Source organism: Penicillium cosmopolitanum (genome assembly GCF_028827165.1).
Source record: "Penicillium cosmopolitanum strain IBT 29677 chromosome Unknown utg000003l:1.0-3747932.0:1.0-3751027.0, whole genome shotgun sequence".
NCBI lineage: Eukaryota > Fungi > Ascomycota > Eurotiomycetes > Eurotiales > Aspergillaceae > Penicillium > Penicillium cosmopolitanum.
The window spans coordinates 3,538,834-3,556,789 of NW_026622673.1; the positions used below are offsets into that span (position 1 = coordinate 3,538,834).

General features: G+C 49.3%; 6 protein-coding genes across 6 annotated transcripts; 3 read left to right on the plus strand and 3 right to left on the minus strand.

Moving 5' to 3' along the window:
• Positions 1 to 251: 251 nt before the first annotated feature.
• On the minus strand, positions 252 to 2,077 carry N7509_001364 (sugar porter family MFS transporter; the record flags this gene model as incomplete). Its single annotated transcript, XM_056626001.1, has 6 exons — positions 252 to 644; positions 694 to 984; positions 1,035 to 1,748; positions 1,813 to 1,888; positions 1,941 to 1,992; positions 2,053 to 2,077. 6 exons carry the CDS (start codon positions 2,075 to 2,077, stop codon positions 252 to 254), a joined length of 1,551 nt encoding a protein of 516 aa, XP_056494583.1.
• Positions 2,078 to 5,559: 3,482 nt separating this feature from the next.
• Positions 5,560 to 8,204, plus strand: N7509_001365 (beta-glucosidase; the record flags this gene model as incomplete). Its single annotated transcript, XM_056626002.1, has 7 exons — positions 5,560 to 5,683; positions 5,753 to 5,946; positions 5,999 to 6,051; positions 6,105 to 6,327; positions 6,380 to 6,629; positions 6,683 to 6,845; positions 6,911 to 8,204. The coding sequence occupies 7 exons, from the start codon at positions 5,560 to 5,562 to the stop codon at positions 8,202 to 8,204; spliced, it is 2,301 nt and encodes a 766-aa protein (XP_056494584.1).
• A 450-nt stretch (positions 8,205 to 8,654) lies between these two features.
• Positions 8,655 to 10,898, minus strand: N7509_001366 (uncharacterized protein; the record flags this gene model as incomplete). Its single annotated transcript, XM_056626003.1, has 4 exons — positions 8,655 to 9,906; positions 9,947 to 10,003; positions 10,060 to 10,433; positions 10,533 to 10,898. 4 exons carry the CDS (start codon positions 10,896 to 10,898, stop codon positions 8,655 to 8,657), a joined length of 2,049 nt encoding a protein of 682 aa, XP_056494585.1.
• A 1,183-nt stretch (positions 10,899 to 12,081) lies between these two features.
• On the minus strand, positions 12,082 to 13,731 carry N7509_001367 (uncharacterized protein; the record flags this gene model as incomplete). Its single annotated transcript, XM_056626004.1, has 4 exons — positions 12,082 to 12,429; positions 12,514 to 12,873; positions 12,932 to 13,302; positions 13,437 to 13,731. The coding sequence occupies 4 exons, from the start codon at positions 13,729 to 13,731 to the stop codon at positions 12,082 to 12,084; spliced, it is 1,374 nt and encodes a 457-aa protein (XP_056494586.1).
• Positions 13,732 to 14,481: 750 nt separating this feature from the next.
• N7509_001368 (glycoside hydrolase family 43 protein) lies at positions 14,482 to 16,217 on the plus strand (the record flags this gene model as incomplete). The annotated part of the gene is made up of 4 exons (XM_056626005.1): positions 14,482 to 14,892; positions 14,946 to 15,402; positions 15,454 to 15,627; positions 15,685 to 16,217. Coding segments are annotated over 4 exons (1,575 nt in total), but the record flags the coding sequence as incomplete, so codon positions are not given.
• Positions 16,218 to 16,798: 581 nt separating this feature from the next.
• N7509_001369 (DUF3425 domain-containing protein) lies at positions 16,799 to 17,703 on the plus strand (the record flags this gene model as incomplete). The annotated part of the gene is made up of 2 exons (XM_056626006.1): positions 16,799 to 16,928; positions 16,991 to 17,703. 2 exons carry the CDS (start codon positions 16,799 to 16,801, stop codon positions 17,701 to 17,703), a joined length of 843 nt encoding a protein of 280 aa, XP_056494588.1.
• Between the last annotated feature and the right edge of the window lie 253 nt (positions 17,704 to 17,956).

A 17,956-nucleotide genomic window follows, 5' to 3' on the forward strand; every position in this document is an offset into this window, starting at 1 on the left:
ACAAAGCCCACAGCGGATATGCCCGGTCCTGCATGTGCATTTTTAGTTCGCAGTAGTGATTCGTCAATTAAAGTTCTGGAAGTACTGGCAAGTGCTGAATATGAACAAGGTTCCTACCATGAGATATCATGGCTATGATCAAAATATCCTACAGGGTGAATTATGCGTATGTTGATGAATGTTCATTCTCATACCTCGTTCTGTTTATGAAAGACTCTAAATAGTCATAGATAGTTCAAACGTTAAGTGATTCAGACCACCTCCTCATGGGTGGCACCTTCAGAATCCTTGCCGACCTTCTCGTTGGCTTGCTTGTGCTTTTCGACTTCTTCGCCGAATCTGTTCTCGATTTGATTGGTGCGCCACGGCATAACATTGGAGTCGAAAATCGCATCAATCTCCTCCAGTGAGCGACCAGCCGTCTCCGGATACATGAAAAAGACATGGAAAGTCATAACACAACAAAATACTCCAAAAATGATGTATGTTTTCCACTGGATATTGTGGAATGCCGGTGCGACAAAGTAAGCCAGTGCAAAGTTGAAGATCCAATTTGCCGAGGCAGATAGACCAACGCCCTTAGCACGGTACTTGAGTGGGAAAACTTCGGCAGCGTAGATCCATGCGACCGGCGCCTGTTGCATCTGGTTAATATAATGAAGAGTTTTTGGAGGTTTCAAAAGCTGTGCATACCCAAGTAAAGCCGTAGATACCAGTGAAGATATAGGAAAAGGCAATAACAGCCATTCCAGAGCCGCCTTTGATGGACCATGTCAAGTTAGAGTTTCCATTGACGTTAGATACCGGGTGACCCCTGCTAGCCATAACACCTGCAATCACGAAGTGAACAACCATGCAAGTCACCGCGCCAGTCAGGAGCAAAGGTCGTCGACCAACTCGATCGATGTATGGGAGCATGACGCCGGTAGTAACCAGGAAGATAACATATTGAATAGCCGAAGACCAGAGGGTAGTATTTCCAGTCTACTCATGTTAGTTGAGAATCTCGGATAGACACAATAAGGGTGACTTACCATTCCAGCCATCTCAAAGATGTATACAACGTAGTACATTGCAACATTGCCTCCGAGTAGCTGCTGCCACATTTGCACACTCATTCCGCACATGGTCCGCTTCCAGATACGCGGTCCGAATAGAGCAAGGAAAGAGATGTCCTTTGCTTGGTGCGCAATTCTCGCGGCCTCTTGAACCTCTTCGAACTCAACCTGCACCACAGGGTCATTCCGGTCACCATTGCCATGAATCAAAGCCAAGGTCTCAAGGGCTTCCTCCCAGCGTTCCTTGCCGGCCAGCCAGCGAGGAGATTCGGGGAAGAAGAATAGTGCGATGAATAGAATCAGACCGGGGACAGCTTGGATGCCCCAGCAGATTCGGAAAGCAGCTGGGCCCGCCACACCTATCGAGCAACCGTATGCAATTAGGTACATGATCAAAATACCCCATTCAATCGCCCATTGTTGAATACCGACAATGCGACCACGAATCTTTGCCGGGGCTAGTTCGGATAGGTAAACACAGGTCTGCGAGGAAGTGACTCCCACTGCCAGACCACTAACAACACGACCGGCGACAAGATGTGTAACGTTCTGTGCACTGCATTGTACCATAGCTCCAACGATCCAGACGAGGGAGGCGACCATTAGTGCGCCGCGACGGCCAAGGTAGTCGGATAACCAGCCGGCTGCGATAGAGCCGACGAATGAACCGGCGGACATGGAAGCAGTGATCTATTTATCATTATGAGTTTAGCTTAGTACGCTGAGGTATCATGAAAGTTGAAGGGTAACATACTCCACCTTGAAGATTGGAATCGGGGTTCCCAAAGAATTCGGTATATGTGTCAATTCCAATCCAGGCACTCATCGAGCTGTACCGAGTCAATTATGTCCAACCCTGAGTGAATTGAAACATCGACTTACCTCACATCGAAGCCGAAGAGAGCTCCGCCGATGGTGCCGAACGCGGCGAGGACTAATCAGAAGTTAGAGCCGGTCCCTGGCGTTGAATGAACGAGAAATGGATGAAAAATACCGTAGATATTCGTGATTCGATACATCTTGGCAGCGAGCCTCGAAATAGGTTGGTCTTTCGAACTTCCATGCGGCCAAGGGTAGCTTTATAAGTCAACATTATCCGTTCTACCGGTCAATGCACAGTTCGGGAAGGGCTTGGAAAACAAGTCTAGCGACGCCAACAAACGGTTGTGGCGGAATGGGCGTCGCACCACTCCTGAGCCGGGACATGGCTTATCACGGAAGGGATCGACCGGGGGAAATGTGGGAAATGTGGAGGAATGGCCTGGAGGAGGATTCTGGGGCAGAATTTGGGGAAGCGGGCGGCGTCATTGGCGGAGCACCCCGGTCTCCTCGACATCCCCCCAGCCAGTCGGAGGAATTGAGAGGGCTTTCGGCTTCGGTTGAAGCCGCTTTTTTAACCGAAGGTGAGATGCATTTAGCCGCCGAGTCGGTTGAGACAGGTTTAAGTTTCACTCCATCTTTGCCGAGATTCTTCCAAGAGTCAAGAGTCTGAGTTTTGATTGCCGGTCGCTGGTCGCTGGGAAGAAGAACGGGAATACCATCTGCATATGATGATATCACCACTATAACCCTCCACGCAACCTCCACGCACAGCTGTGCCATTTTGCCTCCTACTGGGTTCGAGTTGGTATTGAAGATGGAAAGATTGTCAGGGACCACCGATCGGCATGCCGACGTCATGGCCACCGACAATAGCCCTGTTATTCTACCGGCATGTCACTTCGGAATCGTGTTCGGGATATGGATAAAATAGCAACGCAAATTGGATTAGCTCACTCCGTACTCCGTGGATGTGGTGATCAATCGGCCATCCCGCCCGAGACATTGCGTTCATCCCACCGGAAACACATGAGACAATCTGCTGATCTTGGTTGGCAATAGCCAATATGAAAGTTGCCTGTATTTAAAGCTTTGGGGCTACTATGCACAGAGCGACTGGCTTGCCGGGGCTGTTTCACATCCAAAGAACTTGAAGTGAAGCAAGCGCGGCTAATAGGATCGGATGGGGAAATCGAACATACGATGCCCAGCGAAGAATTATCCGAGCAATCCTGCTAAATAGTCTTTATGGCCTTGGAATCTGCCAAAAGACACAGGATCTTGAGTGGCTCAAAACTGCAGCTATAGCGCGACAGAAGCTCAAACCGATGGAATGATGTTGCATGTGTGAGTTATGTGATGGCTAGCTATCGAAGAGGAAAACAATTTAGGCAAATGATCTCAACTGTGCCTCCGCATGTGGGCCTCAGCACAATGATTTCAGGCAACATCAGTTGTGAATTTGAGTTGTTTCTCGCCCTACTGAGATGGACGAGCCGCTGCGGGCCGTTTCTGTCTTATTGAATTCCCAAGGCTTGATCATTTTTTTTCGAATAGTTCATCGAACTCAGCAGCCGATCGTCTTAAGTTATGAAGGTTAACCAAGCTACTCGAATCTAAAGCCCGGATATACATTTACATCACCATGATTTTTAAGGACTCGCTCATATCCTCTGGAATCAGCAGCCACATGCCGACAACGAACGAAGGTCCGACGCCAAAGTAGAACCAGCCCGTTTTGAAGCTCCACCATGTATGGAATGAGCACATTCATCACGAACCTGGCAACACAAGCCACCGCTCCCGCGAGGCCAGCAGTATAAGGTTGGAGTCTCTGAGATGAGACCTCTCCGATATATCCCTAGCCAGTACACACTTGGCGGTAAAACCAATAGTATCTAGCATTATGTCGCGATCAAATTAGCGACCACCATGCTAAATAGTATCGAGGGGAGGGGATACTTACTCCAGAAACAAGCAAATATAATACTAGTAAATGCTAGTATGGATTGACGCTTTGACCTGACGACAAACCGCGATAACACTGATAGCCATAGTACAGGACTAGGTAATCAGCATATGGTCGTCCCTGAGCACGCGAGTAGTCTCCTTCCTACCTGATCAGCAGGAATGATTATTACAACCACAGTCGCGATCTCAATTGAGTTGGTGATAACTTTAATCTTGAAGGGGTCCTCCAATCTAGCCTATTGAAAGAAGTATGTTCCAAATGTTCCGAATGGACTCAGGCCAATCAAGTGCTGACTGAGGTTCCAACAGGAGATGACAGTGCACAGACCGATTTATTGCTATTTTAGAGAAAGCTGTCCTGCAAAACCTAGCTCTGATTTTTGCTTTGAGGTTGAAGTTCCTCCTTCCATTCTTGTTTGTGAAGGTTGCCCTGTGAACCTTTCCAGTAGCTTCCTAATCCCGATAAGTTTGGGTGGAACTTCACATATTCTCGTTGCGAAACATCCCCTACCAAATACTGGTAGATTCTCGCCCTTATCGGCAAAATGGAATTCCTTATGGAACGTGCAAATTTCTAGCAACCACGCATACCAAAATATTTCCGCTTCCTGCCTATAGTCCGCCGTACCCACCGGATCTCCCCCCATTAGACTCACATCATAAAACCCGCATAGTGAAAAGTTCGACCAGGACTAAAATGTGGGACATTGAATAACTATGTGTCTAATCTCATACCCTCCCCATCTCAGCAGCAGTTATTTGGCCAGGGGGAAATACCATATCGCAATATCTTTCACCAGCTCTAACTACTTGTCCAACTAGACAGTTTTCGAGCTTGAGCAAGCGGCCCGGTTTTCAGGGGTAAGCCATGCGGGTGTGGCGGTGCCTGAAAAAAGCTTCCAATCTTCAAATTCCTTCAAGCTAGCAGATTACTACATTGTTCAATTGTAGGAGGTATATGCGATCGCTGAAGAAGAAATAATCAATAATAATGAAAATATGGCCCCACATCCATGGATGTTGCGGGGAAGCGGGGGAAACAGCCCCGTTTTATAGTTAGTATGACAGAGCTAAGCAAAGAATCAAATCTTGATACTACCCCAGAAACATCCGTGCTTCACAGATCGACCTATTCCCCTACCCGATTCTTTTAGATTGCGACTCCTCACTGGTACTCTACTATGTTACGTATCGTGAGAACTGACCACGATGATCGAATCGCATCAGATCGGGCACCGAGATTCCCCTTACTGATAGAATCTAGCTCTGGAATGTGGACGACCTGAACGCGCTGTTCTGGATCGCGTCTGCTCTTCCCACGCGATCGTACCACTGTTATTCATTTTTTCTTCAGTCCTTCTTTTGCAGGTTATGAGGACTTCCCCACAACTTTGGTACTTTGGATATGGCTTGACTTGAAGATACATCGCGCCTGTACCTCACCTCCTCTCCTCTCCTCTTCCCCGCCCCTCGGTTGTCCGCAGCCGACCTTTCATATAATATCTGAACTACTATCGCGTCGGTCTAGTGTTGTCCGAGGATGAACTAGGAAAGTCTAAACCTTACACAAAGCGTGCCATTTTCGTCTCGGATTTACCGTCTGAATTCTCCGAGCCGCGCTTGTCTATAAATTGGCAGATACCTCCTAGTGATGAGCCGACCTCAAGCCCATTCAAGTCAAGTCTAGCTGGCCATTATACCCAGACGAAATATGGGGCTCAAGACCTACTCCCTGGGTCTATCGCTCGCCCTTTTGTTGAGCTGTTCGGCTCACGCTGAGAACATCACGAGTGATACCCATTTCTACGGACAGTCTCCACCTGTTTATCCTTCGCGTATGTCGTGTTCTCCTTCCTGTCTTAATTTATCACGATTGTACTGACCCTTGAATACCTTGAATATAGCCGAGGGAACAGGCTCTGGTAACTGGGAAGCTTCCTACCAGAAAGCCAAGGAGTTCGTCGGCAAACTATCTGCTGAGGAGAAGGTTAATCTGACTGCCGGTGTCTTTGTCAATAATGGATGCTCGGGGAATATTGCGCCAATTGAACGCCTCGGCTTTCCTGGTTTCTGCGTTTCTGATGCAGGGAATGGACTGGTGGGTTTATTTGCTTTGCGTTCGCTTTGCTTCATGTCACTGACGGTACTAGAGAGGAACCGACTACGTGAACAGCTGGCCGAGTGGACTCCATGTCGGAGCTAGGTAAGATTAATTACTCTGGTAATATTTACTTATCTCGCTAACGTGTTGATTAGCTGGAACAAAGACCTCGCAAAGAAACGTGGCGCACACATGGGCGCTGAGTTTCGCAGAAAAGGCGTGAACTTACTCCTAGGTCCTGTGGTCGGTCCACTGGGTCGCATTGCTGAGGGCGGCCGCAATTGGGAAGGATTCTCCGATGACCCGTATCTTACTGGTGGTTTGGTCTATGATACTATCCAAGGTATCCAGTCAGCGGGAGTTGGGGCTTCGACCAAGGTATTTGATCACCGATCGGGGTCGTCTCGAGTATAATCTGACTATTTTACAGCATTATATTGGGAATGAGCAAGAGACAAATCGGAACCCGGGGTCGAATGAACAGGGAGAGTATACGGAGGCAGTGTCGTCGAATATCGATGATAAGACTATGCATGAGCTTTACCTCTGGCCATTCCAAGACGCCGTGCTAGCTGGAAGTGCTTCCATCATGTGCTCTTATCAACGGGTCAACAACTCGTACGGTTGCCAGAATAGCAAGACGCTCAATGGGCTTTTGAAGACTGAGCTAGGCTTCCAAGGTGAGCTCCAGTGAACCACTGCCCTTTCTATTCATCGTGGCTAATATAATCAGGGTACGTTGTTACCGATTGGGGTGCTCAGCATGCTGGTATTGCTGGAGCCAATGCTGGCTTGGATATGGTCATGCCCGCATCACAGACGTGGGGTGATAACCTCACGATCGCAATCAAGAATGGTTCTATGGAAGCATCTAGGCTGGATGACATGGCCACTCGGTAAGCCATAAGATAGATCTTGCCTGAACCTGATGTGAAAATAGCCTAACTAGTCATGTTTCTAGTATTATTGCGACCTGGTACCAACTCAACCAAGTCGAAGGCATCCAAAACCCGGGCATCGGAATGCCATCAGATATCACCGCACCACACAAGCAGGTGATCGGAAAATCCCCAGACTCAAAGCCAATCCTTCTCCAAGGAGCTATCGAAGGACATGTTCTAGTCAAGAACAACGACAACGTCCTCCCTCTGAAATCCCCTAAGATGGTTTCAGTATTCGGATACGACGCTGCGAGCTCCGATTTTCTCGAAGTCTCGCTCGCACAACAACACGACAGCCCTCCGTATCAAAACAGCACCCTCTATGTCGCCGGTGGCTCTGGTGCTAACTCCGCAGCATACATCGACGCGCCAATCGACGCGATCCAGCGCCAGGCTTATGAAGATGACACTTCCGTCATGTACAACTTCTACGATCAGAATCCCGATGTGGACCCCACTTCTGATGTCTGCATTGTTCTTATCAATAATTATGCGACTGAGGGCTTTGATCGTCCCGGACTGAGCGACGAGTACAGCGATATGCTCATCACGAACGTGGCAAGTAAATGCGCAAACACGGTGGTTGTCATTCATAATGCTGGCATTCGCGTCGTTGATAATTGGATCGAGAATGACAATGTCACTGCTGTCATTTTTGCCCATCTTCCCGGCCAAGATACGGGTCGTGCTCTGGTGGATATTCTTTACGGTCGCGCTAATCCTTCCGGTCGTCTTCCTTATACTGTCGCTAAGAAGGCCTCCGACTATGGTGAACTTCTCTCGCCCGCGCAGCCGGAGGGTGATTATTGGCTTTTCCCTCAGGCGGATTTTACTGAGGGTCAGTTTATTGATTATCGGGCCTTTGATAAGAAGGGCATCTCTCCACGCTTCGAGTTTGGATACGGATTGTCTTACACGAATTTCAAATACTCTGGTCTGCAGACCAAGAAGTCGGGTAAATCCACTTCAAAGTATCCTCCATCTGCAGATATTGTCGAAGGCGGAAATCCGCATTTGTGGGACGACTTGATGACTGTTACTGCTAAGGTGCAAAATGTTGGTGGTGTGGATGGTGATGAGGTTGCCCAGCTTTATCTTGGAATTCCTGGGGGTCCTGTCCGCCAACTTCGTGGCTTTGAGAAGGTCTCTATCGCCAGTGGGGAGAGCGAGTCTGTTACTTTCTCGCTAACGAGGAGGGATTTGAGTAGTTGGGATGTCAATGCTCAGCAATGGGCTTTGCAGGACGGAAAGTATAATATTTATGTTGGTCGATCCAGTCGTGATCTGCCTTTGAGTGCCTCTTTCTCCATCTAATATCAGCGAAACAGGCAGAAGATGTCCTTTTTATCATTCTTATGCCCTTTGTCGTGGGTACAGCTTGCCTAGCATTAATAATATTCTGATCTTGGATGTTGCTACGTATTTCCATCTTCCGACTGGACAAGACCATCTCTTAATACTCAAGGGTGAGAATTCTGTAGAACATTGTGTCCTTACGCGGCACCAGAAACTGGGTAAAAGCACAATGGAGCAGAAGAGTCGGAAGAATTGTTGTTGCGTGTGAGTGAATAAATCGAGAGATTTTTCCTATTCAAGCTGGACTATTTTCTACGTCTGAGTAATCCAAATTGAAAGTGATATGGTATCAAATATCGTTCTATGAGATCTATGTCATCTCTAGTCTAGCCATTCAAACATGTACAAGAAATTTGGGGGAAAAAATACACCATCGGGAATCGAAAAACATGAAAGAAAAAAAAACGCTTAGAGCTTGCTCTTTCCAGGCTGGTTCTTGAGAACATTCTCATTCCAAGGGTAGGGGTCGAACGTCAGGTCGTTAACGGGGTTCTCTTGGCTGGCACGGTGGAAGAGGTCCTCGTAAACCTTGCCGTCAGATCGGCCCAGACTGCTGTCGAGTTGCCAGTCGGGGATGGCCCAGGCATCAACAAGACGGATGGCGTGGGGACGGATCTCGTCGAGCAGCTTCATGACGGCAACGGTGCGGGTGAGGGTGATCTGGCGCACAGTGACGGCACCGGAGGAGAAGAACTCAGCGGCTTCGCGCTCGAGAGTGTGAAGGGCGTAGAGGCGGAAGAGAGAGTGCATGATGGTCTTGGAGTCGGAGTCGATGGCCTGCGACAGGTTGGGAGAGGAGACAGCCTCGTAGAAGTTCCTCACAACCAGGTACTGGGAGTGAGCGGTGGAAAGACGCCAGAAATCGACCAGCAGGCTGTTCCACGAGCGCTTCTCAGCATCGCGGTGCTTCAGAGCCTCAAAGGTGAGGTGGGCAGTGCGCCAAGCGAAGGCCTCCACGATATCAGCATCATTCTCGAGGATATCGAAAGAGGCACCCTTCTCGCGGCGGTCAAGGTAGTTGCGGAGGATGCGGGAAGTGTCGTTATCAGCAGACTTGCCGGAAAGAACGGCGCGAGCAGACTTGAGCAGGTAACGGGCGACCTGCTGGGTGAGCATGTAGTTGTCACCCTCCCAGGTCAGAGTAGGAAGGTAGTCAGCGTAATATGAGCCGATACCGCTGTAGCTGCTGTAACCGTGACCACCACAGGCACGGCGGCAGACCTCAAGACCTTCACCAGCGGTGGTACTGGCAAGCGCCTTCAGACCGCAGGAAGTAGCGTGCAGATCAGCCAGAAGGTCGGCACCAGCGCGGAGCTCCTCGGGGCCAGCGCCACGCGAATCCTGGCCAGGGGAAGCGGCAGCCTTCATGCGCTGCTGGTTCTCTTGATACAGACGCATCATACCGCGACCGGTAAAGTGAAGGGCGTACATGGAGGCCAAAAGCGGCAGAAGACGGACCTGCACCATCTTGTAGTTGAGAACCTGGTTCTCTCCGGCGTTGACGTCCGCATCGCGGTCCTGGAACTGTCTACGCACAGCGGCGTAACGAGTAGCAATGGTCACACCGCGAGCCAGGACACCACCGGACTGCAGGACAATGTTGGATCGCACCCAGGTGAGAGTGCCGTAGACGAGGGTAGGGGAGGGCAGGGCGGATGTACTTGTTGGTCTCCTTGTCGATGCGGGAGAAACGGGCCAACATGTTAATGTGGGGGATCTCGACGTTGTTGAAGAGAAGGAAGCCGTTGTCCATAGTGCTGGGAAATGGTTAGCCGTTGCTGGTGAATGATTTTGCCTTGTGCTGGGCACTTACTTGTAGCCAAACTTGGGACCAATGTCGCCAACGTAGACATTCTCCAGAGGCTGGTGAGTCTCCAGGTCACGGACCTGCACCACGAAAGGATGAGGACCGAAGTTCTTTCCGCCAATGAATAGCTGGGCCATCACAACGGCATGGTTGGCAGTGCGACCGAGGGACCCGATCCACCACTTGGAAGCAGTGAGGGTAGGGGAGTGAATTGTGAAAGTCTTCTTGTCGGGGTTCCAGGTGGCGGTGGTCTCGAGACCACGGACGTTGGAGCCGTGACCAAGTTCGGTTTGGGCGTAGCAACCAATGATCTCGTATTTGGCGGCACGCTCGAGGAAGAGCTTGTGTTGTTCGGGGCTACCTTGTTCACGGAGAGTGACCTAAAATTGGCAATGGCCGGTTAGCATCGGTTCATCCGTTCATGGGAAACCTGGAGCATTGTAGGCTCGCTCGTGAAGAATATGGATCACAAATCATACCAGGAACATGCTGGCGTGCAGGCCATAGGGAGTAGGTTCACCAATTAGCTCATTGGCAGCGTGGAGCTCCTCCATGGACCATTGGTGCTTCTCAGCCAGCTGTTGCAGGCGCTTGGCCTTGGCCAGCGACCGTTGAAGACGCTCGACACGACCGAGAGTGTGGTTCTGGGACTTGTCAAAGACCTTCTCGGGCTGGAGGAGCTTCACCAGCTGATCTTGACGCTGCAGGAACTCCTTTGTGTGTAGCAATTCGGAAAGCTTGTCGACATTGATATTGGATTGGGCGCGCTCTTGCGCGAGCAGCTCGGAACCCTGAGGGCCCGCGGGGGTGAGGGCCTTGACCCAGTCAGGAGGAGGAGAAGGCATTGTGAAGATGTGGAGGGGAGGGAGGGAAGGAGGGGGAAGAAGTGGAGGAAGATGGGGAAGAAGAAGGAGAAAAAGGGAGAAGAGGTTCAAGATATGAAGTGAAGGTGGCTAAGGAGGAAGCCCATGGGGAAGCGCGGAGTGAACGTTTCTAGGCCGAGGGAGTCCCAAAAGGGAAAGTGCCGAGGCTGTCCCAATCGGGTAAAGCGCCGAATAAGACCGAGAGAAGAGTAGAGTATACTTGTTGATACTTGTAATAAATACTATAGGGAATAGAATGCTATATTATGGTACAATAAATTGTAGTACTCTGGAAGTACAGAGTACCCCATACTCCATACTTATCCCCATCTCATCCCTATCTCATCTCCCCAGCTTGCGGGGTGTCGGCTGGGGCAGTCCCGGGGTCACCCAACCCGAAGTCGGCTCTCCCGGCTTAACTAGGTTTAGCGTCACTCCCGCCGATTTAGTTAAACAGACTTGTTTAGAGTAAGCGATCATCACTTGACTAGGCCACCTAGTCGCCTGGCCGGCTGATTCTCCGGCGAAGACCGAACCATTCCACCAAGTCGAGGGGTCAGCCATTTGACCTCGGTTCAGCCCCGGTTGTACTCCATACAGTCTAACCGGTCAGGGTGGCCCTACAAACAAACAGAATACCCCAAATGCTTACATTCTTGCCTCTAATATACTATGCAGTAGTATGCAGTAGCATACTACTGACTGCCGGCTGTCTAAAAGATGTGCCGAACACCTAAACTCTGTCCTCGGGGCAAGCCGAATGGCCGGGGAGTGCTTAGAAGGTAAGAACAGTGCTAGACATAGAGATAACACCTTCGCAATGATATTTCCTATCAATTCCGCTAATTCAAACCCCCCGCAAAGCCCGCTCAAAACAAGCAAAACTTTTCAAGGAGACCCGCCATCGGAGAACAGCGGCTCGGGAGACTCAAGTACTTTCGGATCAGATAAGCTGATCGGGTCCCGACTATCACATGTTCACATGTCAGCGCTGCTCTGCTTGTGAAAACACACAAAAAGAATATTATGAACGTGTCAAATGGTCAATTCGGAGCACCAAATATGTCATAATTTCATTCGAATCGCCCCTTTAACGCTCGTGAACAAATGCCACATGATGCATTTTAAGGGGCATCGCATTATCGCCGCATTATTCCGACCTTACTCACTCATTCCGCTGTTCTTTCGATACCCGCGGTAGTCCCAACCACATGAGGAAAATAGCTCCGGATAGAGCTATGATGAATGGCTGTAACACTTGTACGCCCTTTGCCTGCGCCAGCGCACCTACTGCAAAGGGCAGAATGGCAGCTCCGGACCCTCCGAATGCCGCTGCAAATCCTATCGAACTGACATGCAAGTGTCGGGGTAATAGTTTGGCGATCATCACCACGACACCGGGGAATAGGGGGCCTAGGAAGAAGCCCTGGAGTGAAACTGCGACCGCTGATGCATAGAATTGTGGCACGAGCCAAAGGATGAGCCCGAAGGCGATGGATAGCAGGATATATGCCTACGATGGCATATCGTTAGCTTGGACTGTTGCATATTCGTTTCGATACTTGAGAGGAACAAGGAAAGCAAGGGGGAAACGCACTGCAATCGCCAACTTCTCTCCCACTCGCGGGGTCACAAAACCCAACAGAATCCTCCCGACCGTGATACCTAACCAGAACCCAGTCGCCGTCATTCCACTGGCAAAAGCACCGCCGTTTCGCACACGAATCATGAAGGTGACAATCCATCCACCCAACGCAACCTCCACACCCACATATCCGAGCAAGAACAACGCGCACAACCAGGTGACTCGTGCAGAGGGGCGCGTGAAGAGCGCTGTCTTCAATCCACCTTTTTTGCTATCACCCCCAGTATCAGCTCTCGCTTGTCGGAAGATCGCGCCTGTTGCTTTCCAGAAGCAGGTACCGCAAACGATTAGCTCGATGGCTGCGCAGCCGACCTAATGAAGACAAATCCAGTGAGTGAAATTCCAGAGGTTGGTTGATAGAGCGGCTTACCATAACATAGTAGAAGTAATACCAGGGCATATCAGCGTGCACAATCATCGACGTGGCAATTAACGGGCTCAGCACAGCTCCGACTCCATATAAACCGTGCAGCAAGCCCAGTAACTCATTTGAATGGGCCATGTTTCCGATCCAGGCGTTCCATGCTGCGTCTTCCAAGCCGTTGCCGAACCCGGCGAAGATGAAGGAGATCACGAGGACTGGGTATGGAGGATGGACGCAGTTGACAATGTAGGCGAGTAGGTGACATCCTGGTCCGATCAACGCAGGGCCGCGCTGTCCAAGCGACGTGTGGATTCGATTGTTGAGGAACGCTGCAAGAACATATCCGACCAGCGGAGACAGAAATACGAGAGACACAACTGTGTAGGAGAGGTGGTAATATGATTCAAGCTAGGCTTGTTAGCATGGCATTCAAGTTCTCAAAGTAAGAATCCGAGGTTTTGGTCTTACATATGGGATCAAAGCCTGCGACAAAGAAGATTAGCAAACATACTAGTATAAGCGAAATCCCACTTGAACAGATTGTTTCGAGATTCCAAAACATTCTCTCGAAATGTCCCACTTACACCGTATGCCGCATCATTCGCGCCCATCACCAGGAAGCTCCAGAAAGTAGCAAACGAGCGATATGCATTGATCCGAGGCTGATTCCACTTCTCCAGCGCCGCAAATCCATCGTGGGATGTTTCTGACGAATCTATTCTTGAGCACTCACTCGGAGGCAATGTCTGGAGAGTAATTGTGTTGGCATCGTGCGACTGTTCCTGCACAACACATGTGGAGGCCATGATTTAATGTGACTTGGGTGGACTTGGCTAGTTACCCCGCAAACAGTAGCATCGGAGAATAAATCGAAATGTTAGTACGACCACCTGCAAGGGGAGGATTTTGAATCCAAATCCAAATCTGCGAGCTTGGTAGAGATAAATCGTGCGACCACGACTGAATCTCAAATTATACCAGCTAAGCTTGCTGTAGCTGGCTAGACCATTTTACCTCCGCTGATTTGAGCATTGATTTCACTGGTTGGCAGGTTCTTTCTTGCCACCGCATCATCCTGAGGGGTTTCCTTGGCGGAGCGTCGCCCGCTTTTCCGCTTGCGGTAACTCTCCGATGCGCTCACCTACTCTTTTAGGGTAAAGAGAGCGCAGATCCAGATTCAGCGATGAAAAGTGGAATAATCTACGGGGAATAGTGTACGAATGTGGGATCCTGCCACATCATTAGTGGGGATGGTTGACTTCAATGGCCTTTTTTGTTCTACGGACTGGGATTGGCTCCCAGCTAGAGTAACTAAGAGCCTATACCCATAGCCTCGCATAGAGATAGCATAAATCGAAGCGGAGTGTAGCTTTAAATGTCATTTTTTTGAAAAGTACAGCTAGCTTAGTAGTACTCGTATATGGTAAATCCATAAGTGCCAACTTCTCGTGTTCTTTACCATAGCTATTATTTATCCACCAATAAGCTTCAAAGAGGCTCATTGCCTCCGCATTTAAATCCATTGATAGATACCCTTTCACCCACGATGGCCCAGAAAGATCAAAATGAGCTTCACCAACCCCATAATTCCAGGCTTTAACCCCGATCCCTCCATTGTTCGGGTTGATCGCGACTTTTTCTTGGTGACCTCAACGTTTGAATACTTTCCCGGTGCCCCTATTTATCATAGCCGGGATCTGATAAAATGGAAGCTTATTGGTCACGCATTAACAAGACCGAGCCAACTTCAAATTCACACTCCAGAGCCTGGAGGTGGCGTGTGGGCTACTACAATTCGATATCATAACGGCGTGTTCTACGTCGTTACGGCTAGCTTCCACCGGTATCGTCCCCAGGATGATGACCGGGTCTGGCCGCAGGGATTTTATGTCGAAACAAGTAACATATGGGATGATACCACTTGGTCGGATCCTGTTTACTTTGATCAAGTTGGATTTGATCAAGACGTGAGTGTTCCCAAGTTCAATGGCGGAATTGACATGGCTAAAACGTAATGTAGCTTTTTTGGGATGACGATGAGACCGTATACCTTTCATCTACCTATCGCAAGCTACAGCCGACTCCTGGAGCTAAACTCAAGGATTTCGCCATTCACATCTGCACCGTTGATCTGGAAACTGGACACTCAACATCTGAGCCCAAACTAATTCGCGAGTCTTCTTCTGGAGTTGCAGAAGGCTCCCATATTTTCAAGCGCGGCCAATACTGGTATCTTTTCACGGCCGAGGGTGGCACTGAGAGCGGACATTGTGAATGGGTCAGTCGCAGTGAAAATGGCCCACTTGGTCCTTGGGTGTTGGGGCCCAATAATCCTCTCTGGCGGAATGGGTTGGACGACGAAGTACAAAACACAGGACATGCAGATCTAGTCGAAGATGCAAAAGGCAATTGGTGGGCAGTGCTGCTTGGTGTTCGACCTGTGCGAAAAGAGGGTGAATGGGAAGATTCTGTCCTTGGTATGTCGACTCCCTAAACCATTGCGATAACTTGTTTACCAAACGTAATAGGTCGAGAATCATTCCTCGTTCCAGTGTCATGGGAAAACGACTGGCCGGTCATAAATGGAGGAAATAAGATTACGCTTCAATCAGCCGGTCCGGGTCTCTATCATCACGACATACCCGTAGAATGGAAAGATGACTTCTCCGGCCCAAATATGCAATTGGGATGGTACAGGAAGAGTGAGTAAAATTTTTCATTCAGCACTGGCAGGATATTTTCTGATCACTTGCATCTAGACACCCCGTTCACATCCGACTTCTCGTTGAGCGAGCGACCTAATCATCTTCGGCTTTATGGCGGGCCATATAATCTCTTTGTTCCGGCTTGTCCAACATTATTTCTGCGCAAGCAGACCCATCTTGTCTGCACCTGGCAGACAAAACTATCATTCAGCCCAAGCTCAGAGGACACAGAGGCAGGCACTGTTCTTTGGTGGAATTATTTCACGTATACCAGTCTAGGAATTCGCAAGCAAGGCGAAAAGCGAATTATCCGGTTTCAGTCATCCGAGGGAAAGATAGCGGAAGAGGAGATAGACTTGGACTTGGAAGTGTTATTAACTATTGAGTCTGGTAGCGAGTATCGTTTTGGATATCGTCAGCAGGAGCTTGCCGAGCCAAGATGGATTGGGACTATCTCTAACAAAGCAGCGACGAAAGCACCTCCCATTGGTGCTTCTTTCACTGGGATGATGTTTGGGTTATATTCCTTTGGTGAGCGCCAGAGAGTCTTGACCCCTGCGGATTTTGAATATGCGCAAATTTCATAGCTGCGGTCTTTTAGAGTTTTTCAGTATTCTGTGGGAAGAATCTCTGGGCTGGACTGTTTCTGTGTGATTCAAGTTGCTTGATATAGATCCATAAATGGACTAGTATTAGTACCTCTAGTCATCACTAGTATCTACTAGGTATTCCAAACAAGTTTCTGATATGTACAATTATCGATGAAGATTACCTAGTAGTTATATATATTAGTTACTACCAGCAGTGCATTTTGGGTCTCGGCAAAACCTCGGAATTTCAAGTTAAAAAGAATTTTCAGACCTTCGCAAGGGAGCTAAAAGTTTAGTTTGCATAATTGCTCTATTACTATCCAAGCCCTGACGGCATACAGAACTGAAAGTAAATATGAATGACGCAGACAAACTAGGTAGTACCCCCAATTACTCGGGATCCTCCCGAGATTAACCCCGAGATCCCTGAATACCAGCAGACCCGCTTCGACACAGCCCTGATTGGCAGCGGTGTGTTTCTCTGGCGTCACCAGGCCCGCCGAAATCCAGTCGGTCGCTTCAACCTTTGCTTCTTCATCTCACTTGCTGGACGCCTTAAAGAAGTGCTGATCGCGACAATGTCTATTTCCCCACAATTAACAAAATCAAGCCCAATCGACGATGACAAGGCCGAAGACGACTGGTCAGGACTAACCGACCCGGCAGAACGCCGCAGACGACAAAATCGAATTAATCAGCGTGCCCGCCGTGCGTGTAAACCCAATTGAGAGCGCGAGTTCCAACGAGCTAACAATGTGCCCATGCTATAGGGAGACGACAACGATCCGAGGCGAATAAAGACATCCACCCGAAAAGCGTAGTCGCCTCCGTCCCTGCATCCTCTGCGACCGCACTTGTCCGCTCAAAAGAGAGCAGCGCCCTAGAAAATGGCGATCGCTGCTTCAATAACGGGTTTCTACGCGCCCTGATGAATACATTCACCAGTACGGCCTACGAAAGCTATATGACAGGCTCACCAACCTCGGATCACCTCTTGACCCTCACCAAAGTCAACGTTTTTCGTGCATTCGGGAATAATCTTCGCCTGGCTGGAGGCTGCTTGGACAATATGGAGGATGACTCGATCTCCCACTTCAATACGGAGGCACCGAGAAATGCCAAACTAGTGGAAGATAGCATGCCGCTTAGCTTACGACCGACGCGAGTCCAAAAAACCATACCACATCACCCTTGGTTGGACTTCTTTCCTCTGCCTAAAATGCGCGACAACATGATCCAAGCGGGCGATGAATGGGACGATGAGCAACTTTGTGTTGATATAATGGGATTTTGGAATATAGGTTCTGCAGAGAACTCTGGTCTGATCGTCTGGGGCGAACCGTGGGATATCAATAATTGGGAGGTGACCGAAGCGTTTCTCAAGAAATGGGCTTGGATTGTCCGAGGGTGCCCAGAGTTGATGATATCCACGAATAAATGGCGGGCGAAGCGAGGGGAGAAGCTCATATTCCGCTATATCTAAGAATATTAGGATAGACGAGTGAATGAATGAATGAATTAACGAGCATTGCGCAACTAGGATGGAGGGATTTCCTGTGTAACCCTTCATAGCAACTGCTGTCCCAAACCTGGTGGAATTATAATACACTCATAATTATCTCGGAAGCCCTGAGAAATGGATTTCTCTCACGTTTGTGGGAACCCTTGGAATATGGTATGTTGTGTTTGAGTGCCGAGTGTTAACTAGCAGCTGAGTTTCGCTACCGAGTAGGCTT